Source organism: Puntigrus tetrazona, chromosome 20 (assembly GCF_018831695.1).
Source record: "Puntigrus tetrazona isolate hp1 chromosome 20, ASM1883169v1, whole genome shotgun sequence".
Lineage (NCBI taxonomy): Eukaryota > Metazoa > Chordata > Actinopteri > Cypriniformes > Cyprinidae > Puntigrus > Puntigrus tetrazona.
The window spans coordinates 3,693,436-3,719,745 of record NC_056718.1 but is presented as its reverse complement, the minus strand read 5'-3'; the positions used below and the strand labels follow the sequence as shown (position 1 = coordinate 3,719,745).

The 26,310-nt window shown below is 36.7% G+C and overlaps 1 protein-coding gene across 25 annotated transcripts in view; it reads left to right on the top strand.

Annotated features, from left to right (window-relative positions):
* Window positions 1-26,310, top strand: part of nrxn3b (neurexin 3b) — a 231,778-nt gene that overhangs the window by 150,321 nt on the left and 55,147 nt on the right. For all 25 annotated transcript variants that reach the window (XR_006247236.1, XR_006247239.1, XR_006247238.1 and 22 more), the window contains one exon: window positions 18,634-18,815. Coding sequence is in view for 20 of the 25 variants with exons in the window: in XM_043219675.1 (XP_043075610.1) it covers window positions 18,634-18,815 (182 nt within the window). In the remaining 5 variants the exon portion in view is untranslated. The remainder of the gene's footprint in view (window positions 1-18,633; window positions 18,816-26,310) is intronic.

Here is a 26,310-nt window from a genome sequence, read left to right as displayed (position 1 = left end):
TATCAAAATTTTGATCATCTGAAAGCTGAATAAATCTACTTGGTCTCATGGCTTTAACATACCTGGGTGACCTTTTTTAGCGAGCCATGAAATATGTACCAATAAGTGCATCAGTGCAACTTCCAAAAGAAATGTACAATAAAAGCTGTAAAATAAATAAATAAAATAATTTTCACACAATTGACTTATCGTAAGCTCATCCCATTGAACGCAAGATGGACTAGTGGAACTTGGACATCTTTAGGTTTCAGCGTCATAGAGAAATGTAGGTCAAAAACACAAACGGAGATCTACATTGTCTCTTTAGATTAAACTGGCTAAATGTACATTAATTTAATTGTACCCTGCGATACATGAACAGCATTCATACAGGATGTTGTCATCCGTGATCAAGATGACCGACAGTAATATGAGACTTCTCCCACTTGAATGGTGATCTGTAAACCCTTGCTTCAAGTTACCCATCGTATGTGTCCAAAAAATTTAGCAGGACAAGGTTTACACACTGCAGCTGTCATTGTAAAATCGTGACTTGTTTATCCAAGGGAGCAACATTAACTAAGGGGGGGCAGGGCTTACCATTAGGTCAATTGCTTGAAGAATACCATGTTATGACTTCAAAACAATATTAATACGCTGGGAGATTTGAAAACTGGTGCACTTAGGTGCTGAAAAGCTTTGGTTCAAATCCCTTGTAAAGCGCTTCGACTAAACAGTTGATATCTGTGTAAAATTAAAGATGAAATCATCAACAAATGCCTTTTGATATCAGTTTTATAGCTGCAGGCTGATCAATTCATATCACTCAATCAGTATGGCACAGAATTGGAAGTTGAAAGTCTGTTGTGTTTACCTGGTATTCCATGGGGACCAATGAGGAAATTAGCTTATAAATAATAAATTATAACATGCTTTTTTGTTTGTTTTTGTTTTCTTGAAAATGTGAAAATACAAAATGTTTTGTATGAGGGGTAGGGTTATAGTAAGGTGGCAGAAAATACAGTTTGTACAGTAAAAATTATTTTGTGTGTGAAATGTCACCATAATGATATAAATACGAGAGTGAGTGTGTGTCTGTGTTTGTGTGTGTGTGTGTGTGTGTGTGTGTGTGTGTGTGTGTGTGTAAGTGTTATTAATTTAATGGATTTTCTACTTGTGGTTTGGAAAGTGTTGTCAAATATTTTTCATCAGATGGAATTAACTTCTTCAAATGGAAGTAAATTGCACCCTAGGGAGGTTTGAGATGGTATATGAGACAGGAAGAAAAAGAGAGAAAGAAACAGAGAGAGAGGGTGAGAGTACTTGTCAAAAGTTTACAAATATTCAGATTTTTAAATGTTTCTTACCAAGGCTGCTTTTTTATATTATCATAAAAAAGTTCAATTGTAAAATATTACTTAAATTTACAATAAACTTTTTCCATTTAAATATATATTGTAAATTCATTTATTTTCAGTATAAATACTTCAGTTAGTGTTGCATGATCTTTCAGAATCATTCTAGTGTGCTGATTTGCTGCTCACTAATTATTAATAATACCTCTTAATATTATTGATATTAAAAACTTTTTCAAGATTATTTGATGAACATAAAGTTCAAAAGAACAGCATTCATATGAAATAGAATCTCAGATTTTAGCTTACTTTAATGCTAAAATTAATCATGGATTTAAACACAATTAAACACAAACAAACACACTCTAAAAGTTTCAACGGTTTTATATCATGGCTTCTGCTGTATAAAATTGTTTAATATTAAAAGGAAATGTTTTTCATTTCAAGGAAATGAAACAGCAAATCACCATATCAGTTAATGCTAAAGACTGTGATGTTGTAAAAAGTAATTGGTGTTTTTGCTGTATTTGTGAGCACATAACTGCAGCATTGACAAGTGTAAAATATTCAAGCTCAGTCTAAACACATATGTATTATGATTCCGTAACTATGGCTACACCATCCCAAACAGTTTGAAAAATGAACTTTTAAAAGGTTTTCATAATGTTTAAACTAAACTTCCTTTTGGCGTGTGTTGGGCTATTTGCAAAAAGACTGTAACATGTTTAATAAATGAGCAAAACTTAAAAGCGTGGACCCAATTGCACCCTAACCCTTCCTCAAGAGTGTACTCCAAGACAGCTTTTTAGCAAACTGCCATGCATTCTGTCCTCCAGTACACGGTTGAATGACACATTCCTAAATAAAGCCTAATTTGTATACACAGTTTGAGCCCGTCCTCTTGAGTGCACTGCCACTCAGAGCTCCATTCAGAATTCAGATTCCTGATTAAAGCACTGTAGCCCAGATATACTAGCACTAATGCTAATCCCCAGCCTCATCCTGTCAATCAAGAGGCCAACCCTGTAAACTTAATGATTTATTGATTTTTTTTTCTTCAAGAAGCCAGAATTATCCTTTTATACCATGCCATCAATAGAAACACGTTTGATGCTGTCCAGAGTGTTTTAGAGCAATCACTTAAGGAAAGAGGAAGAAGAGGTTTTTGTTAGGTTTGAGGCTGTTTTCTTGTTGTGCCTGAGGAGACTAAATGCAATGTTAAATCTAATGTAGCGTAACTTATTTTGGAGGTAAGAATGGAGTTTGACAAGCACAAAGTAGGAATGAATTAAAGTAGGAGCTCTGTCTATTCTATTGTATTACATGGCTAGTAATTGTTTTTATTATCACATTCTTGTCAGTTTGCCACCTGTGAAATTCACAGGTGATTTCATTTGTACTTTCGGAATCCATTTCTTGCAAGCAGTAGCAACATCTTTTGGCAGAATGAGCAAACTGTTCTTTGATTTCTCTAAAGCTAAATATGTTTTTTTCATCCTTAATATAAGCAAAAGCAGCTAGTCTTGATATCCCTTCTTCAAGAGACGTAGGTCTGAGAAGAGGTTAATTGCTTTGTATTACCAAAGTGATATTTTATAGCTGCTATCGTTTAATTAAAAGCAGATGCCACTTGTAAAGGTTTATTAATGCATAGTAACTCCCCGCCAGCTTTAAAAAAGAAATGTTTATGCACACAAAAATCAGAATCAAAATCAGATTTAAAATGGTCAAAACATGATCTACATGCATGATCTACAGTTATGATCTATGACCCTTCTGTTTATGACAATCATCTATTTTTCAAGCCTGGTAGACATGGTAAGTTCTGTAACTTATTCAGGACATGCACTAGGGCTTTTCCTATGATAATACACCTAGAAGAGGGATTGCCGTAAAAAAATTGTCCTTGGGAGGAAGTGTTGTAACCTAATTGACGAGATATCTTGTCAATGGTGAAGAAAGAGTTAAAAGCAGGATAAAACTTTTTGGTTCTAGGAAAGTATGGTGTCTGTGCTGTCCTTATTTTATATAATAAGATTAAAACACATTGGTTTGAAAACAGCAGAACTACAAAAATGTTACTTTTAGTTAGTTTCACCCCCACACTGCTGTGCACGTCTGCAGTAGTTCAGAGCTCAGAAGTAATCATCTAAAGCTAGCATTGTTTCCTTTGTTCTTTTCTGAAGGCTGCTTAAATGATCATTAAGAAGTGTTTATTATCTGCTGTTTAAACTCTTCATTTGCCTATGAGATTATTCGCATTGAAAAACAACTGGGTTGATATATCAATGTGATATATGGTAGAGCAGAAAACAACTTTTCATTTGTTGTCATATGCATTTTTCTCATTTCAAATTCAGAAAAATGTTGTTAGTGTCTAGCTTTTGCAAGCATCATATTTGACACACATAATTTCAGCATTTTCTGTGCATTTGACTTCCATTATTTAAAGCATTATGTACAACATACTCATCAACAACTAATGTTTTTAATTGTGCTTTATAAATAAAGTGTAAAGAGTAAATTGGGATATTAAAAAGGTATTGGAATTTTTTAAGACTTGGAAATTCAGTGTTTTTACATTCACAATAATAACTGCTAAAACAAATGATCCTTTTTATAACTGAATAACTGAATTACAAATATATTCAAAGAATAATATTTTAAAGGTACCAAGGCTCTAAAAAAAAAAAAAAAAAAAAAAATATATATATATATATATATATATATATATATATATATATATATATAATACCATAGTATATAGTCTTGTAGTTTTTATATTTTGATTTCTTGACTTGAACTTGTACAGGAAACTAAATTCAGTACTAACACCTAATATCATCCTCTCCTATAGATTTGTTTAGGCAGAAGTAAAGTGATCCATCTTCCTGTCAAAGGCTGTTAGTCTCTTTAGCTGAGGACTGTCATGAAACCAGCCCTTTTGCTTCACTCTTCCACAAATTTGACTTGTGAGAACACACTGTGATGTTGACATGCTTTGGCATGACCATTTTGAAATGCAAATTTGAATTTCCCTCAAAGGTATACTTTGTTGTCCTGTCACTCGAAGTTGTTTGTCTAATGTGTAAACATTAATTTATTTGTTTAGTTAAAGTTTATTAATAAACAGCTCTTGCAGTGGTGCTAGTTTAAAATTATTCTAATATGAAATTGTGTTGTTTATTTGTTTTTGTTTTCTCTTTATTGCTGTTAGAGACATTGTGCTGCTAAAAAGTGTTAAATTGCACATAGCTTTTAAAAAAGTATCTCCCAATAGACTATTCTAGAATAATAAATTATTTATTCATACTAATGTGGCCATTTCAGCCTGTCTCTTCATTGTAGCCCATGACTGACTGATGTATAAAGATTAACTGTTGAGACTTTAAACTCAATAATGGCAAATCCCATTTGGCCTGTCATATTTTTCAGACTCGGTTTGAAGTAAAGGTGGTATTCCCAAACGGCTTGGGGAACATTTGACTGCAAAATGAGTTTGTGCTTCTGAATAAATGAGTTATATTTCTCACTGGTCAGGTGTTGTAGGTACAACTTTCCTTTTCACTTTTTGAACAGCTCATTGGCATGTGTGTGCTGTAGGCAATAAGGTGTGCTGGCTGATTTGGAGGGATTGTGGTACTTTGCATGGCAGGCGTTTGCTTGTGGCGTCTCTCTCCTTGTGTTTCGCTAACTCATAATGCCAGTTCTTCCACTTCCTTTCATGCAGCTCCTGTGAAAGCCTCTGTTCTCTCCCTGAAATTTCTCATCAGTTCAGGCGAAGAAAGAAAGTTCTTCAAAGAAAGTGTTCAGGAGAGAGAAAAAAAGAGGGAAAACGAATGGATGTGAATGAGCAAACAAACAGCATGGCATCTATACAAAATGTAGGGAAAGGTTGAAGAAAATTACTGACTTCAAAATAAACATGCAACATCCAAACTTGCACGCCATGTTTTGCCATTTTGTTCGAAAGACAAGACTGCAAGACTGCAAGACATGTTAACAAAAATATATATATAAGTGTGTGTGTGTGTGTGTGTGTGTGTGTGTGAATTAATTTTATTTAATCTAAGAATCTCAGAACTGCTCTTTTCCATTTAAAGACAGCATTCAAAAGGACCATAAACGCACTTTTAAAATAACCAATTTGGTTTTCCCACTTAGTCACCTGAAGCTGTTTGTGTAAGAAACAGATAGAAATGTGAGTTGTTGTCCGTTAAAAATCTTCCCCTCTACCATGGGGCCTTTTGCACTTCTGAGCACTTGTCAAATTGACAATGGTCTGTAGATATACAGGTACAAAATCTGTCACTAAGCAGTACTTTGTCATAAAGATACATGTACCTTGTACCTATTAGGTTCAGATATGTAAACTTTAAGTATTAATATGTGCATTTAAGGTACCAAAATGAATCATTTATAATGTATAGACATGTACCTTTTGAAAAGGTACTGTCCCAGTGACAGCTTTTGTACCTTTATTTCTGAGTGTACAGAGTGTTCTCTCAGTAGTAACAAAGTTTTGATTTAAACATTTGAATTTACACATGCATAAATTACTAAGACTGGTACTAAGATTGCTTTATTGTATAGAAAAGACTTGTCCCAACATTCTGCTAAACCAAGAAAGAAACAATAATGTAAATAAAGTATCTCAATAAAGGTAATTTGTGGGGAAATGGTAATAGATTTTGAGCATAGAGCATTTAACCAACAATAATTCCTTGGTCAGGTAAACAGAAAGACTATGATTTCTTTGTGAACATCAGCACCAAACAGCTTGGACCAGCATAGAAAGGGTCTAACAGGCTTTTTTCGACTTTTCTGCAAATTGCCTCTTGTTTCTGAATATCTTTCCATTTTTTATATCATTACTGTCAAGCTCTTAATCAATCTATTAGCTGCTTTTAAAAATTCTGTTAATTATATATGTCCAGCAGAGACCTTCCATCGATTCTTCTTTACCTCTCATCTGTTTTGCAGATGGGGAGCAGGTCAGTCTCTCAGAAGGGCATTTGTGAGACTCGTTAAGCATTTCTCTCTTGTTGATAAGGATTGAAAACAGATAGCAGGCAGACCTTTACAGGCCAGTTCATTGGCTTTCGAAGGAGATGAATCACCTGTCCTCCCAGTGGCATCTCACTTCTCTCTTTTTGTTTACACCTCAGAGTGTCCCAGGAGAGAGTCGAGACGAGCAATGACATCTCAAGGAGGAGATGCTGGAATCATGTTGGATAGCTGTAGCCTATGGTGAAAAGTCTGTTTGCAAATACGGTCATTTACAATGAGTGTATTAGCATTATTAAGTTATTAACAATGTTGCAGACTAACTTAATACTGACATTACTTATTAACTACACTTTCCAGTAATGTGGCAGCAGCTCAGCTAAAACAGTGTAACTTTTCAAGGGCTGGCTATTTCATGTCCCATTGTTTTAGGATGATTGTCTTACCAAAAATGAAGAAACCTTTACTGTTTCAATAAAACATTTGTTTAGTACCTTTTAATTAATCTAAATACTCTTTCAATGGATAAACTGGGCTGTAGCTTCTCTGAGATTAGATTCCTCCAGAGTATTACAGTTTACTTAGTAATTTGAGTACATTATCAAATTAGCCAAAAAAATAAATAAATAAATAAACTGAGTACCCTAGTCAAAAAGAAATATACTAAATGTATTTGAAATATTTTATTTCATATTAAGTATACTACAGATACTTAATTTACATATGTATGTACTTAATAAAATACCCTGCAATTGTACTTTTACCCCAGGATTAAGGCTTAGGCCCAGTCCTAGAAAATATAAAATATAAATCTGATCTGTTTTAAATAAAACTTTTACTTTTTTTTCTTAGGCTAAGCCCTGTCTATTAAATCATGCCTTATAGTATGCTAAATTAGAATGCTTGAATTTAGCTGAACTGGAACAACAATTTTTTTTCCTTTATGCATTTTAATTATGTGGAAGTCAATATATACTGAAATATATATATTTGATTGTGTTAAAGTGTAACTATTTTAAGTATGCTTTATGTACACTTTAATTATCTTGCTTTTAAAGACATTATTCAAAGATCGTGTAATTCTCTTTAAAACAGTGATAGTAAAACACATTTTAGGATCAATATTCTGATCAGTTAATTGGAATGTCTTTCTAGGATCAACAAGAATGTTTGAAATCACGTTCACCGAAACTCCAAATAAAGTTTAACTACAATCAGTACATTTTGAGCCATAATGTCAGTAAATATGGTAAAAGATTATATGCTTAGTATGAAAACATATTTATTCATATAAATTTACATTAAATAGTATTCATAAAATAAATATTCTTTCAAAATATTCTTACAAAATCCTCTGAGATTCCCTCCAATCACACACCAAATGGACATTTTTCTTTCCCATAAGACTGTGGAAGTGATGCAACTGGCCTTGTATGACAAATAAAATGTAGTGTGTCTGAATTAAATTCATATTATAATTAACATAATTTTTAAAGGTTGAGAAGCTGGCTGTTCATCAAATGTGGTAAGCTGCCTAATCAGACAGTACATAATGTTGGATGTACCTAATTCCTTCGTTTCTATTTATGCAGCATTATACAGCAAGTCAGTTAAAAAAACAAACAAACATACACTGAACTATGTTTTACTTGAAGATTCTACTAGTACACTTAAAAAAATGTTCTTCAAACAAAAAATCAAACAAGCAATAAAAAACTGTGTACACAGAGATCAATATAAAAAGACAAGCAACATTTAAAATGTAGAAACTTTCTACTTCCATGGCTGGAACAACACCATAAACACTATCCCAGGTGATTATATGCTTTATTCAAAGTTTAAATGTCCAATTTGAGTTTCAGAATAGATTCTAAACTTCATTTCAATTTCTTTGCGAGAGCTGTGTGCTTCAAGAGACAGCCCACCCACACACACTTCTGATTGGCTGTAATATTTGATTGATTCTGTCATGTTACGTGGACACTCAAACTGCTTGTCGCTGTAATATTGTTGCTTGGCTTGTAATTACAGCACTATGTATATGTACATTAAACAACACATTTTCTGCTTAGTGTAACTGTGCAACTTCAAAACAGCAATTTCACATTTGAAGTGGACAAGCAAATAATTTGTCTTTAAAAATGTGTTTAGGAGATAAATTAAGGTCAGTTTGTGTGTTCAGTTGCGTAGGTATGTCAATCTGTCAATTTATGCATGTTGGAGTGTGGGGTCCACTGTGTGCCCTGTTACTTGTAAGGTGATGATTGTGTTTATTCAGGACACACACCAGCTATAAATCATTCACTGAGGGTTGAATAGAGGTAGAGGCTGTGTCCCTTACTGTCTGTCCATATCCTATTGCCACTGAGCAGAGTCTGTGGAAATTCACTCACTTTCACCCTGCAACAAATTCATCATCTCTCTGAGTGCTCATAGATAAATAGAGGACACTCGAGTGCCCCTAGGTGTGTTAAATTGCACATGTTCAGCAAGAAGGCATCAAAGCGTGTGGACAGAACAAGACTTGTGAAGATCATACAGAAAGAGCTCAAACCACAGCTTCACAGCCTCACTAAGGACATTAATACAGCCTCCTCTTAACCAGTGTAATATTTTGTGTTCTTGTTTTGTTGAAAGAATAGATGGGTGCATTTCTCACATAAATATTTTCTCTCTATAACATACACCATTATTTCATAGCAGGGTACTATTGAAATAACCTTCTTGTTTTTATTATGGAGTGATACATAGTAGTCACTAAGCTGCTGTGCTCAAACACAGACATACTGTAAGCAGTTGGTATGAGATTATGTGTGTTGGTGTGAAATTTCCCTAAATTAAGATCATAACATAACATGCTAAATTAAACCCTTGAAATCAATATTACAAAAATAGAATGACATATTAAAATCAGCACAAGCAAAAAGGTCATCTCTCTCCCATGAAGAGAAAATGAGGAGAAATTAGTGAAATGAGCTCCACATTCATTGGCCAGTTCTTGTACTTGTTGTAGGGATTAGGGTCCAAGCAAGAGGTAGGTGTTGTGTCAAGATTCTTATCCCATTGAGAGTATATTCTCTAATGGCAGATTGCCATGCCAACATCATCAGTCTGATGGCTACATCCTGATCCCACATTCATTACAAGAATAGCTCCAAGAGAAGGAGTCCCTTATGCCTTATGCCTTACTGTGTGCTGCTGTTTACTAAATTATGTGTTTTAAGAAATACAACAGTATACAACAAAAGTTGTTTCAAACAGTGGCGTGCTGCATAGTTAATGATGTGATTATATGTTTAATTCATGTCCATCATCTAAAAAATAAAAATATAATGGAGGGAAAAAAAATTATAGTTGATATTCCTTCTGGTTTGTTTGTCACCCTGATAATGGAAGTTCAGGTCGAGCCCATTGGATTGTGGGATACAGTGAGCTTTAGGTGTGTACTGCACAGTAGGTCATCTAAGTATTCCTTATATGCGGAAAATCCACATATACTGCACATAATATATACACTGTAAGCTGCTTTTCACAAATAGTGGATAGTATGCCATGATGAACACTAATTTTCAGCAGACAAGTTTCATATGTAAACAACTTTTGTTCCACTTAGGCTGGTTTCCAAATATCTCTTACCATAAGAATTCTATTATAGTATACACTGCATTGTATATCTTCAAGATTACATATTCATATGACATATACATAATGAAGTTATTTCTTTATACCAGCCTGCTATACATGGTTTTCTCAAACACACAGACTGTTCAGTGCTGGAAGGCATCGGAATGCCAAGCAGGCAGTAGTGTCTCCCCCGAGATGACTGAATTATGAATGAGACTTCACTTGCAGGCATCTTTGGATGGGTTATTCTTTCTAATGGTGCGTCCTTTATCTCCAAGGGTCGCCACATATTCTGATGCACCAACACACCTTTACTGTGATGTTTTAAGTTCTATGGAACTTATGAATGTGTTTGTAATGATGTTTCTGATGACTTTAGAACAGCTTTGGATTTACACTTGCAATTTCTAAATATCCAAATATTCAGATACTTTTTCAAAATCCTGCAGTATTCCAACAACAAGCACTTTTTTGACATTAAAGCTAGTTTTTACAAAGTTAAGTGTATGTACACTCTAATATCTAAATTAAGGGTAAGTACATATAAATGATTCCTTTCTTTTACGTAAAAAAATTATTTGGAAGAAACAACCAACAAATGCATTGACCAGCATTATCATGGTAAATAACTATAACCTTTGAAAGAAATTTCCTCAGTGGAAATTATGAATATGAGATTGAAAATTATGATGTATTAGATGCAAGTAATCACTCTCCTTTAGTAGATCTCTCTCATGAAATTCTGCATAATACAAGAAGTTGTTCTTTTCATGCATTATTTGTTTTAAGGTGACATTAGTAACAAAGGCTTTGGTTCAACTGTAAAAACTGTTAACTGAACTGAACCTGTGAGAAGTAAATTGTTCCAAACACAAGACACGTTGTCATATACACACTTGTGCGTTTTATCTGTTGCATAAACAGAATATTACACTTGTAGCTTGTCAATTTATTTATATACAGTATATATATATATATATATATATATATATATATATATATATATATATATATATATATATATATATATATAAACAAACACAAAATAAAATACATGTCTAAGGGGAAAAAGTGTCCAAAATAAACGGGGAAATCGTGCAGCAGGGTTAGTGAAGGTCAGGGAATGTTCCATGGGGAGAAGGGGTGGAGTCCAGCGGCCATATGCACTCCCCTTCTTCACAGCTTCTCCTGGCTTGGCCCAAATGGACCTCAAGGGGATGAGCAGCCTGGCATCCTGGCCCGTCAGCCGTGAATGTGTGCATTCATTGTCCAGACCGCAGGTCCTGTGGCTCGCATCTCTGGCGGCATGGGGATTCCCTCAATATACCCTTCCTGGACCCACGAGGACACCAGCAAGCATGCACGGGGCTAGAGACTGGTCTCTTGAGGAGAGGCACACTCTACATTTAACAGCGGCATTGACGAGGCTCGATCCATCCAATCCAGCATCACTCCTCTCACACACCCACTCCTGTCAGGAGCCTGGTGAAGGGAAGCGAATAAAGGATGGGGTGATGGTGATAATAAGGGGAGAGGCAGCTGACTCGTCACAATATTTTATTTTTATTTGTTTATTCCATAACAACTGCAATTACATGTACCCCTAAGAGGATGGTAACTAAAACTGAAATAAAAAGAGACAGCAGCATCTCTTCATCCATCTGTTCATCAACAACAAAGATTGTCTGAGCTGTGGTAGAGGTGGTGCAAGATAGCGCATATGCGTGTATGTGTGTGTGTGTGTGTGTGTGTGAGAGAGAGAGAGAGAGAGAGAGAGAGAGAGAGAGAGTTATACTTTGGCATGTATAACTTTGAAGTCTTTGAGCAAACCTTCATGCTACTGCAGATTTTGGTGCATGAAAGTAGGCAGCCTTCGTGGAGATCTGTCTTCCTTGTTCACACACACACACACACACACACACACTCACAAACACAAACAACATCCTCTTTCTCTTGGGCTGATAGCAAATCAAGCTGTTCTTGAAATGCTCTGAGGTTCTCTTTCCTTTGATTGAACTAGTGGGGGGCTAACTGTCAATGGCTCTGTTCCAAAACTTAGTAAGCTGTCCTGCTGTCTGCTGTATTCTGTGGCAAAATCTTAACTGAAATGGAACTTTATCAGTGATCAATGTGGCAGTACCACATTGTCCTATTGAATAAATTATACTAAATAATTATTAATATAATTAATAATAGATCATAGTAAATGTCATATACCATATGTTACTCAACATGCAATGCAAACTGTATATTATTGTACATAGATATTGTTCTACATTTTCCCTTACTATCTTGGAGCAGACAGGCCACATTCAGTCTGCTTAGGGAAACACTTAATTTAATTAGCTGGAATTTCCAGGCATCGTCTAATAAGGTATTTTAACAATATAGACTGTATCAAAGCAACTTTCACAGTATAGAAAAATAATGTGTCAATCATTGTAAAATTACAAGATTAAAACACACAATTTTTAGTTTAAAGGAATTTTATTATTAAATTCAGTATAAAAGCTTTCTTTAGAACTGTTAATAGAAAGTTTGACTGAAAGGTAGTACCTCTTTTCCTTTTCATGATTTCTCTCCAGTTCAGGTCTTACAACTATCTTGTCTCTTCTTCATTATTTTGTGCCTGCAAACTACTAGCATGCACGTGGTGCACTAAAGTTGTTCAGCCTGGTTCTCATATGAGCATGTGAAGATTTGGTTAGGTTCTCACACAGCACAGTGCGACTCATTAAATATAACTATGAAAAAAATGTAAAACAATGATAGCAATAATAGTATTATTGTGCCTTATTTAGTTTTTTTTTAATGATATCATTAACAAAATTAAGAAAGTGAGACAATATAATTATATTTTTAAATAGTAAAATGCGTAAAAATACAATAGTATTTTATTTATTGTATTGTATTTATTGATTTTTGTATACATTTTTATTATTAATTTTCAAACCTATAATCAGAAATCTTTTATTTTAACAAGTTGCCAGCAAGTCAACTGGTGTTTTTAGTGCTGCAGAGTGAAGCACTTCAGTGATTGAAATGTTAGAACCAAGCCTAGATTTATGCTTTCAGTTTAAATTTAATTCTTATACAATGTTACATTTAGTTGAACTACAACTGTCATTAACAGCTGCAAATGGTCTGAAGTTATTTACCTTTTTTTGGTTGTACACACCACTTATGTGTACCCATGGACCAAGAAATATTTTTTTACATATAATAGTATATATATAATAGTAGTATGTGTGTGTGTGTGTGTGTGTGTGTGTGTGTGTGTGTGTGTGTGTGTGTGTAGTTATCTAATTAACAACTAATCAAATTGTATATGAAGTTTGCCATGCTACAAGAGTATTTATTTTATATATAGAATTCTTATTACCTTTGGGTTAATATTTTCCGTATATAAAATATTACTCTCTTCTTTTTGTTCTGTTGATAGAGTAAAGTAAAATATGTTTTGACAGTTTTTTTTTAAATCTGGAATCTACTTCATTTTTCACATAGTCATTTGCACTTCACTCTCTGTCTGATTTTAATGATGGCTTGGCTGTTGGCCACACAGTTGTAAGAACTGTGATTACAAGATTACAATGAATGATTACAAATAGGTCAGTCTCTAAAAGACCTACACATATTTAATTGGAAACCCCTCTCATCAGCCACTCTCTAGCAACACCTTGGCTCCAAATTGAAGCATCTGTGCCTAAAGCCTGCAGAGCGGGAAAGCCATTGTCTGGATCTCGATGCTGCACAAGAAGAAAATACATCCATGCTTTGGAGAGAGAGTGCATATTTTCTGTTGTTCGTCTACTCCTGTGTTTTCATGTCCATGCTTCTCTGTTGAACCACATGGAACATATTTTCTGCACCTCCAACATATTGCTTGGTTGAAAGACCACAACTTTACAACTGAAAATCACAGCTAGCACCAATTGTGCGTGTGTGTTTACAGGTGTATGCTCTTACTCTGGGTCTTTGGGAAAGCACAGAATCCAAACATAAAGCTGGTGTGTGCTAATGTATCTGTGTTTCCATGTGTTGTTTCCATGTATGCTTTCATAATGATAGGGATTACCTCAAGGTCATGCATTCTCAGAAATTCAGGTCTTCAACTGTTAAATTGCTATTTGGGCATTGCAGGTATGCTAACAACTAAACTATCAAAAGCGCATTTTCTTCTTAAAGCAAGACATGTTTGCCTTGCTTTGTTACACATCCACCCTCTAAACCTTGGTGGTTTTGTGCAGAACCACAAATATATTCAGAAAGAGGTCAGAACGCAACCTGACAGAATGATAGGTGAATGGAGCTGCTCAGGAAAATGCATGCTCTGGGGGCTAAAGCCAGGTGTAGAGTGTGCTTTTTGCTATCTTCTAAAATTACTGTATTCATAATGTACAATATGACCACAGTGAAATTATGAGTAAAATTCAGGTAGATTGAACACACACAGCTTTGTAATTTTTGGTCATGGTTGAGTGTTGAATGGTAATTTTACGTCAACAGCTTATGTCATGTTTTGACATCCAGCTTAAATAAAAGGGGAGCCTAGCATTTGCCAGCAGTTTCTCTTCCAACTGGTGCCAACAGGTACTAAAGGTTGGTTTGTTGGATGTAGTGTGTGCATTAATAAAAGCCAACCCAAATCGCATTTTTGGCTCCTGTAGTCCTTATATTAAGTCTACAAAACATGAACTGTTGGGTAATAGTCCCGTATATAGTCAGGACCAGTGCAGGTTTTGTATAATTGTCTTTAAGGGTTGCATAGCAACACACCAGTAAAGGCCACAAAACCATGTTGTGTAGTTTGTGATCGGGCTTGTTTTGTAAATTGATATTTTAACTATAAAAAGAGTAGCTGTTTTACAGTAAAATACATGACAATCTAAAAATTTTTTACCAAACAGGAAAAATTATAGCAGATCTTATTTGTCTTAAGACTGTAACGAGAAGCTTAAAAGTGTATGTGCAGTACCCATTGATTTCAATATTTAGTCAAGTGAGTTAATGCTCATGTTCATAGTTACCTTTATGCAGCAAACAAATGCATTGTAAGAACACTTTCACACACACACACATACACACACACACACACACACACACACACAAACACACACCTTGTGTACACACTAATTTGTGTTAGTATATTGAATTCAAAATGAATGCCACGCATCACCCTTTATCAGTGCATTTCTGTAATGAAGTTTTTTAATGAAGTTTTCACCAGCCTGAAATTCCATTAAGAAGACACAAACTCTGGTATGTATTGCTCCAGAAGATGCAATTTACCCATAATGAATTCATACATAAAACACCAGACTTTCAAAAGCTTTCAGTATTCATTAAAAACAGTCCATTTGTGGCGTAATTACAATCTCACTACTTTTAGCCCTTTTTCTTAACACCAATGCCTAAATGCAAAACACTCCCTCACTCTATCAACACTGCAAGTAACTCTCAGTCTACCTGCCAATTCGGCGGCATTTAAATGGACGTGTGCAAACGCTTAAAGCCCTGATGCGATTAAATTTGGTAAATAGCTTCTTTTTTGTGTGTCAGGCATTTGCTAAGCCTACCCGTGCAGGGTCCATTAGAAACGTAGTGTTGTAAGGACTGAATGGTGTCTCTTGTTACTTAGCAAATCCACTGAGTGGGATAATTGGCTCCCTGGGGTGCAGTGTGGATGCAGTATTTCATGGCATCCCACAGCACTGAGAAGGCATGGTATATAAGGACAGCTCCCTGAAGACTCAGCTCAGATTCGTGTCCATCCTCACGAGAACTCAGTTTGGAGACACTGAAGAATCCTGCTTGAGATCCTGTGGTTTAGTTTCTTGAGGGTCAGGATTTTACTCTAGGTTGACCCAGCATGGGGTCAAAAAGGTAGGTTGACCCAGCATGGGTCTTATATGTATGTGATGCGATCTCTTTCATCTCACTCCCATATGTCTCTCTGTCTCCTGAGACTTAAGCCCTATCCGCTTGGTATGATGTCTCTTCCCCTTAAGGAATATCAACCAGCTGGGCCCTCAAGCCCAGATGTGCAAATGAGATGTTACAGTCTTAATAACAAAAGAATGGTGGAGAAACGGCAACGATGGCAATAAGCTGCCAGTGCACCTGCGGTCTTGTTCCTTCTGTACAGTGCTCAGAAATGTTCACAAACATGTTCATTCCTCAATTGCTTCTTTTATCTCATCTGCTTTGTTCCAACCAGGTGAACTGCTTAGAGAGACAACATTTTAAGACAACATTTTAAAGGCTGTTCCAAAAGCCAAGTCTTTATATGAATGTGTCTCTGAAGGGAACTGACTGTCTTCAGAAAAGTTTCAATGACATTTTAATTTCATCCTACCTCTGTGTAATGCCAAATAACCTACAGTTGAATAACAATAAACAATAAAGGTTCCAACTAATTCCTTTAAATGTTAAAGTTGTTTAAATTGTTTAAATTATTTTGGTGATTTAGGGTTTTGTTTATTTAAAATAAATAATTAAGTTTTTGCTTCGTTTTTGACATATGTGACTTTACAATTCAACATTGAAGTACCAGTGTAAAACTAATGTATTAGTAATATATTATAAAGATCAAACAGTAAAAACACTTAAACCGTACATAAAATAAAAATAATTTAACAAATTAAACATCAAATAAATGCAGTTAAACAAAAATACCAATTCAACAAACTACTTTACAGTAATTGTGGAAGCTGTATGAAGTAAATATATACAGACAACTGTTAAAGCCGTAGGAGTCATTTAGTTAAGAGCAGTATTTTTCTATTATTATTTGACAACAGAAGGTATAAGAGCATGCTTTCACAATTTTATGTTTACATTTACTTAAGACATGTAGACATGCATTTTCAAATTATTTTATGTGCATTTGCTAAATATAATAATAATGTAAATAAATTGAGTGATGTGACATTCACTAAGACAATTGCCTTTTTTTCAGGTGTTTTGCATGTATTTAGAATTTTGCAAGGGTGTATTTCCCAAAAGAAACTACTCTGTTGTTACCAATTTATGGAGCTAATGGTCATAGGTACCTAACAATGGTTTTGGATAATGCACTCCAGATGGATTACTTATGAGGCTGTGTGATTTTTAGGATTGTACTTTAAATGGGAACTGCTTATGTTGCTGTCCATTATGTTGAAAGTTGGAAGTTTACAAAACATTCTGATGTTAACATGTTTGTCCAGACATTAGTAAATGGAGAGCAGTAATTATGATTTAAATAAACTTTTCGGAATTTATCTGCTCTTTTTATCTTTTGCAATGCATGTGATCTGAAAGCATAATGAGACAACAGTACTTCCTGAGGAGGCAACGTCCATCTTATTTAATCTGACCTTTTGCATTTGTAAAATTGCTCTTGGAAAAGGGTGTCTGATTTTATTTCTCTGCCTGCTTTTGTTCTCTAGTTGCAGATTCATGTATAATGTATGAGGATTTTGAGTCTTTTTTTTTTGGGCAACTTCAAGCTTTTCCCTGGATAGAGCCCCATTTAAGAGGCGTGAGAGCCAAGCGTTGATCCCACAGCTCAGCTCAAGGGCTGGACACTCCAGCCAAGGTCTAAGAGTCGCCATGAAAATTAGGTCACTAAAGCAAGCATGAAAAGATATGTGCTTGTTCAGCGCCCCCACTGGAGGTTTCACAGCAATCTCAGACAAACCTCTAATTAATTCTACTTGAATCACAATAAGAGCCTGATAAAACAAGAGCCTTGTTAGATAGTAAAAGAGCTTTAAATTTACCATGTGATCTGTGAAGCTGAAGACTTGTGTAAAACACTGCTAGGACCTTAACAGAGACCTAGTATGTTTGCTATTATTGTTGATGTTGTTTTTGTTTTGTCACTCTACAACAGTGCAATCTCAGCCACAGCAATTATAGCTTAATGTTCTGTCAAAAACAAAAGCAAATTATAAACAATAGGACAAATAAAACCAATAGGCCAAACATACAACAGAGAACTGAAAAGCTGAAGAGCTTTATCAATTAGCTGCACTGTTTTTCTTTAGTTTGTATTTATTCTTTGTGTTCATTTGTAGTAAAGCTACTAAAACTGTCCAGCCAAGAACTTCTTTTTCTTGTTAATATCGTTCTTCAGAAAATATAAACAATATCAGCCAAAAATGTAAGTGCAAGATATACAGTGATACACAGATCTGATATTTTGTGTCCCACCTGTATACAGGACAAACTGATTATATTTAAATTAATACCTTTCAAGACATTTTGACAATTGATGCCTGTAATTGCATTATTGTAAACATTTTAAGTTTTTGGTTTAAATTTTGGTTTGGTTTTTTAGGTTTTTTGTTTTGATGGTCACTTTAACACATCCAGTTGACTACAAGTAAAGTTGCACCTACATATCCCCTAACTCTCACTGTAGTGTTAGTAGAGTGCTAGTAGACTGGTAGGGTTAGGGTTAGAATATGTTGACATGTCTGTTGGGAGGTCATCACAATAAAAAGTTAAAGAAAAGAAAAAGAAAATTAGTTGACATGTAGGTGCGAAGTTACTTACTATAAACAAAATGTTCAAAAGGGACCATCAAAATAAAGTGTTACCAAGCTTTTTACTGTCTTGTTCATTTACAATGTAAGATCAAAGTCCTCTAACACTATCCTTTCTCTGTTTCTCTATGCAGCTGGAGCTACATACATCTTTGGAAAGGGCGGCGGACTTATCACATACACATGGCCCAATAACGAGAGGCCCAGCACTAGAACCGATAGACTGGCAGTGGGCTTCAGCACCACTATCAAGGACGGGATTCTGGTCCGCATCGACAGCGCCCCCAGACTAGGAGACTACATCATGCTCCATATTGTGAGTGTCCAGTGTCACATAATGTTTAACAGTTTTGACAGCTGCAGAGTGGCCATTATACAATAGAGCTGACAATCATGACTACTGTCTACAGTGTGAAACACATGTCACAAATATATTGCAGTCCCTAATTATATCATAATTTGATCACTACATAAACAAACATGCAAGAGAGACCCAGGATCACACATCATAATAGCATCTCTAACAGCACATTGAAATGCTGGATTTATAGACCAAAAACAGGTGAATACTGTTTGGTGTCTTGTTTACTGTTGAGGTGTATTATAATTAGATACATTTATTATAAGATGTTCAAAGGTGCTTCTGGTGTACACTGTGACCTCAAAGACAGCAAATTCAATAATGTAATATTTCTGGATTTCACAGAAGTGTTTGTAAGGGATTCTGCTGATGCAAGTAAATGGGGATAATGTCTGAAAGAAAGCCAGACTTCAACAGATTGAAAGTCTTTTTCTCCTTAACGTCTCTGTGGAGAGATAATGTACTTCCAGACCATCTGTTCCATGGAACAGCAACCAAGGCATCTCAGTTTTGAGAGGAAGTGATAGAAAATGTAACTCACTAAGAAGAGAGATGTATTGTTTTGACCCCCTGTGAATGGAAGGCCCTGATGGTGTGTGTTGAAATGCTTCTGTTGAATTAGTAAGAGATGCACTAAAAGACATCTGCTAAAGCAATGGTTCTTAACTGGTGTAATATCTGGACATCAATTGGCACCCCAACACAGTACTAAAGCATAAATCTGATGTAGTATGGGTTAATGTGTTATTTATTTATGGTTATAAGTACTTTATGAGTACATCTATAAGTACGTTTATGAAAATAATTTCACTGTTAGAAATAGTATACATTTTCATTTTAAATGTTGATGCTTGTTTAAATTGTAAAGCAATTTAGTTTTTGCAGTTAACTAATTAAAAGAGATCTAAAATAAAGCTGTGAAGTGAATAACTGCATAATTTTAATAGAGTAACCATTTGTCACAATCTTTGTTCAGTGTTTATATATTTTTTTAGCTAAATATTTAATTATATATTCCTCTGTACATAACGTCTCGGTTACGTATGTAACACTCGTTCTCTGAAGAAGGGAACAGAGACGTCACATTGGATGACCGACAAATTGGGATCTCGCTTTGAGAGACCAATCTACTTCAAGTGAATTTAAACGAGCCAATGCAGATTGGCATGCGCTAATTGCAACGTGTTAGGGGTTGCCCAGCCTGCAGCTCTACAAATATCTGTCAGCGAGGTGCCACAAGACAGCACCCAGGACGACACAACACTTCTTGTTGAGTGTGTTCGTAGCCTGAGGGGGCAGGGCACACCCTGTGCTCGGTAGGCCAGGGTAATGGTGTCCACTATCCAGTGGGCCATTCTCTGCTTGGAGACGGCATTCCCCTTCTGCCGGCCTCCGTGACAGACAAAGAGCTGGTCTGAGTTCCTGAAGCTTTGTGTCTGGTCAACGTAACATCTTAGTGCTTAGACGGGACAAAGCAATGCTAGGGCTGTGTCTTACACCTCCAGGGGCAGCGCTTAAAGATTCACCACCTGGTCTCTGAATGGGAACCTTGGGCACGTAGCTGGGCCGTGGCCTCAGTGTTACCTGGGAATCCGTGGGCCCAAACTGAAGGCACAATTTGTCGACCAAAAAAGCCTGCGGGTCCCCTACCCTCTCTATGGAGCCCAATGCAAGCAGGAGCAGTATCTTCATTGATAAGAACTTCAGCTCAACTGCTGGCAAAGGCTCAAATGGAGCCTGCTGCAGTGCTCTCAGCACTACAAACAGGTCCCAAGAGGGTACGGTGGGGGGCTTTGGGGGATTTAATCTCGTGGCTCCCCTTAGGAACCTGATGATCATGTCATGTCTACCCACAGACCTCCCATCTATGGGGTCATGATTTGCAGCGATCACAGCCACATAGACTTTAAGGGTGGAGGGAGACTGCCTTTGCTCCAACCCTTGCTGCAAGACTCTGATTGGGCAATTCTGGGGATCTTCTCCTTGAGAAGAACTCCATGTGATGAACAGGCTTCACTTCAAGGCGTAGGCCAGTCTAGTGGACGTCTCTGAGTCAGAAGGTCCTTCCTCAGAGGAATCGGCCAAGGAGAGGCTGTCACGAGGAGCATAAGCTCGGGGAACCAAGTCATTGTGGCCCAGTAATGTGCTACTAGCAGGACCTGCTCTTCGTCTTCCCTGACTTTAAACAGTGTCTTTGCAAGAAGGCTCACTGTGGGGAATGCATACTTGCAAAACCCCCACGGCCAGCTGTGTGCCACTGTGTCCATGCCAAGTATTCCCTCGGTCAGGGAGAAAAACGACTGACAATGGTCTCTGGAGAGTCAAACAGGTCTACCTTAGCTGTCCCAAAACGCTCCCAAATCAACTGAACCGTCTGGGGATGGATTCTGGAGTTTCCATTCTCCGGGTAGTGCAGCTCACGAAAGCTCATCAGCTGCCTGGCACCATAACACCAGGTCCCTGTGTTTGCACAACTGAGCCCGGGACTGAGCTAGAATGAGCCAGTCATCCAAGTAGTTGAGGATGTGAATGCTCTGTTCTCTCAGCAGAGCAAGGGCAGCCTCTGTGACCTTTGTGAAGACACGTGGCGACAGCAAGAGCCCGAAGGGTAGGACTTTGTATTGATACGCTCGACCCTCGAATCAGCTGGAGTGACCAGCTCTATCGCGTCCTTCAGTAGGACCACAATCTCCTCACGCAAGTCAGGGGCACTCGTATCGTTCACTGACATAAAGTAGATCCCACTGAACTTGGGTGGACACTGGGCGAACTGAATCACATAGCCAAGTCGAATGGTCCGCAGGAGCCACTGGGATGGCCTGGGAATATTCAACGAGGCATCCAAATACCAAACTAGCGGCTCAAGCAGAACCACCAATGTGCAGGCGATGGGGCAGCAAGGGGGATCGCAACTGACCGCTCCACTGGGGGGATCACCGTATACCCCATGGCTCTGCCGCCATCAAGGGTGGTGGAGGAGGAGGAGCCACTGGGGCGGTTTATGACAGTGAAAGGTGACTTCCACGCTCTAGTGAGCTCCTCATGCAACTATTTCACATCAATTAACTACAACCTAGTGAGAATCGTCAAATAATCAAAATTCAATTTTGGTTGCTGCAAAAGAATCCTGATGCGGTAGACAAGAAATTCTTGATGATTTCTCTAGGTGTGAGCTGGGGGTTTTCCTCTGGTTCCTCTTGAAAGTAAGAAAGTCCATAGCGAGATGACAAAGTTATTTGAAGGTAACTACCAGAAGGTTGGACTCAAGAGTTGGGTCTGGAGAGTATCCGTCTCAAAGAAAGGAAGATTTTAAGCTTCGAATAGTTGGTATTAGGGACTTTTGATAGTTCCCTTACACACCCACTGTTTGAGTGGAATTGCCAATCAGAGGCATGGATTTTAAGTGGGAGAAAATTTCTTTGTTTGCTTTTATAGCCCATTGGCATCTTTATTGCTGGTCTGGAGAGTTGGAGCAACTTTATTCCAAAACACAGAAAAATGGTATAATGCACTTCATGATTCTATAGGGTAAATCATCATTTGAGGGATAACAAGAAAATCATTTTGATATCAAGAAAGAACCCTCTAGAAGATATCGAAGTAGACATACACTCATAGAAATGAAAATAGGCATTTAGGGTCTAACTAAAGAAAATAGTTACATACATAGTTACAAACATATATGAGATATATTCATAACTAATCATGGCTCGGAGTAGATTGGTCTCTCGAAGCGAGATCACAATTTGTCGGTCATTCGACATGAATCGGAGTGACTGACTGAAAGGGAACTACATTCTCAATTCAGTTTCAAATTGTGATCCATATTGATTTTATACCAGATAAATACTCATATAAAATTAAACAAATTAATGTATTCAGTAGTGATTTATTATTATTTTTACAGTATAATGGTTCTTAAACAGAATATACTTTAACTTGAAAGCAGCTAATTACTATAGTAAAGTAACTAAAGTTTCAAAGTAGCTTTTCCAACATTCGCATTTAGCATTGTTGTTATCTCCCTGTCTGAACAGATCTACAGCCCATTTTTAGATCCAGTCCCCCAGGTGAGAACCACTATGCCAAAGGAACTCTACACCTGCTTTTTTGAAGTGTATTGTGTTTTCATTTTTGAGAAAAATTCTAAGTTCATCCAAGTATATATTATGTTCAGGTTATCATAGCTCATACTGTTTTCCAACCCAAATGATGAAGAGCTGCCTAATAACATCATCAAATCCCACTCAACAATGCACAGCAGGAAACACAACACTCAATATCCCATCAGTTCAGTCAGAAGAGATTCTGATTGGACCAACACTATGAGCCTATGTGCAGAGACTATACACACAAACACACTCTAAAGATTAACAACATCCCACTGTGAGGCTTCAGTGCAAATTAACTCACTGGCTTTAGATTGAGAAGAAGTGGGACATCATGGGAATCAGCACAGTGAGATCTCTTTGTCAGCTAATTCCTCCAACCAAACACCAAATTCTTCACTATCTCAGTCAAATGATCATTGGAGCATTAAGCTTAAGGGCCCTATCTTAATGATTTAAATGCAGTCGTGTCAAACCCTCTTTTGCTATTTCAACAACGGTCCAGGTGCCTTGCATAGTCGAAATAGGTTGTCCCTGTTCTTTTAATAATTTGTGTTTTTTGTATAACGTGCAATAAACCAATCAGAGTCTCATCTCCTATTCCCTTTAAGAGTGAGCTGTGATCATGCCAATGGTGGATTTCCATGGTGGAATATGTTGGAACAAAAGCTTATTCTCAAGTACAGAAATCGATGTTCGTGCACCAGGCTAATTCTGATGCATGCAATTACTGTCCATCATAAAATTTTTATATGTATGTAGCCTACACAATAATATTCTTTTACACTGTAATCCTTCAGTTTTTAATATTTGGCATGTGTGCTGCTACGCATCCCTGTGTGTAGTAAGCAAAGTGAACGCATACTGTGGACGTGCCCAGAGGCAAATTTTCTACCAAGAAGCTCTTTAACAAAAAAAATAAATACTGCACCATTGACTTTAGACTTTAGACCAGGTTTGAGTTGGTCTATGGCACAGTCTTTTTTCAGTTCCTCAAAATAGCAATGTGCCACCAACTCTTATTTAGACCATCACACCCATGGGCACACAAATGGGTGAAATCTATTTGTTAGTTAAATGACGTGGTGCTGGATGGGAAGAACTGTGTCAGACTGAAACTAGCAAACACTTCTTGCGCTGCGTCGGATGTATGACGTTTACCTGTTGAATTCACTTCTTGAACATCACAGGAAGTCGTGGTGATGATCCAAAGAAGAAACTGCAAGCTTTGGGGAGCTGATACTGCAATTGTTTGTGGGACTCAATGCCCTGTGTGTATAGAATTAAGAAGTCATTTTTATTTTTTTTTACAGTCATGAAAACACTTTAGTGTCTTGCAGCTTTAAACAAAAGATGTGAATGCACATAATGTTTATTTTAACGCAAACTAACATTAACTACCAAATATGCATAATCATCCAGCAATTAGTAATATAGTAAAACAACATGGGTTTTGTTTATGCTTTGTTAGCTGCTGCTTGTAAACAGCATGCACACTGTTGATCAAAATGTGTGGGTTGCCCCGAGACTGCAGGGCTGGTGGGAACAACCACAGTGAAGGAAGACAGATGGTATAAAAATTTGCACTTAGAGATTTAATGTGAATGTTGGTTGTCCTAACCTGATTTTTTAATGTCCGAGGGAATTCATTTGGAAAATATAATAAATAAAACAAAAAAAAGAATGACGACAGTATTTACTATTTTATAACTATTTTATTTTTGTTCTCATACATTTTACACATAATTTGCGTTCCCCACGTATTTCTGAGTAATTACTCAATCAATATTCTTCCTAAGCAAAGTGAGGGTGGTGTTGCTTATTGTGAGAGTGAGAATTTTAATTTACTTGCTTTCCCTCCTTTTTCACTGCCAAATCCCACAGGAAAATCAAGTCTTAATGAGTTGTTCCATTGCTGGACTAATGAGGCATTGAAAGAGTTTAAATTCCAAGTCAATTTAACAGTTTCTGTAAACAGAAATATTATCACATGTCTGATTTCAGTCTCATGATTTATTTTAGAATAAAGTGGTTTTGACACCACACTAGCTTCCATTATTGTGCGGAGCTCTCAACATGGCACAATAAAATTTGGCCAAACAAAAAAAGACAGAATGTGGTGGTAGCATTTATAAATCATCAAAACATTATGTCATTGGAAAGGTAAAGCTTCTATGCAATGTGACATCCTTTGAATATTAGTCAGCACCTACCAACACAGGCCAACTGTCCATGCTCAACAGCTAAACCCTGACCTGTTGGTTCCAAATAATAGTGAATATTCTGCTGGACAGGTTAATGTACAATAATCATAGCCCTGTTACCAGGGAGGCACCATGGACACAGAGAACTCTAAATCATGAGTAATCAGCATTTATGCATTGAGGAATACTGAGCTTTTACCATCTCAGAGTCACAATAAACCATTTTAACTGTCTGATCTTTTCCACTTTATTTCTGAGTTTCATTCTAAAGCCACAGAAGTTATTTAGTGAAAGATACTGAACAGAGAGCAGCTGAAGAAATGATGTCAGACAAACAGGGTGCTCCATCTAAATGTATCACCTTGAGAAAGGTGTTATTCTCTCTCACTCTCACCTGCCTATGTATTTCAGTATTTGATTATTTCTGCAGTGAAAAATAGCTTTTTCTGGACTTTGGGAAGAAGTTCCCTCTCTGTGTTTTACGCCTTTAGTAGGTGAAGTGAATAAATTAAATGGATAATAATAGTAATAGTCATTATGTGGCTGTCCCTTCCCATGTCAGAAAGTTTCACTGTTGATTAGTTTGCTCAAGCATGTTACCAAACAAATCTTCACTCTCTAAAGCAGAAGTCTTCAACTCATAATTTCTAATCATCTTACTACTTGTCTGTTTGATCCTATTCCATCTCATGTCTTTCAAGCTATTTCTCCTGCAGTTTTACCTGCACTCACTCACATCATTAACACATCCCTTCACGCTTTTGTTTTTTCTTCTGAAATTAGACAGGCTCGTATAACCACACTAAACTAAAATAATCTTAACTCATCTCTTTTAGAAAACTACAGACTGGTTTCCCTTCTTCCTTTTTATTGCTAAAACAGTAAAGTGTCTGCCTTTCTCATACAGAACACTATCCTTGTCTGGTTTCAGACATGGACATACAACTGAGACTGCCTTGCTCTCTTTTGTTGAGACTCTGCAAGAGCGAATTCCAAATCTTCAAAACTTATCTTGCTGGATCTGTCTGCTGCTTTTGACATGGTTAACCACAATATGTTCCTGTTAACCATACAACATCTCATCTCATAGTTCCTTCAAGGTATCTTGCCGAGGTCAGGTGTCCAAGTCACAACACC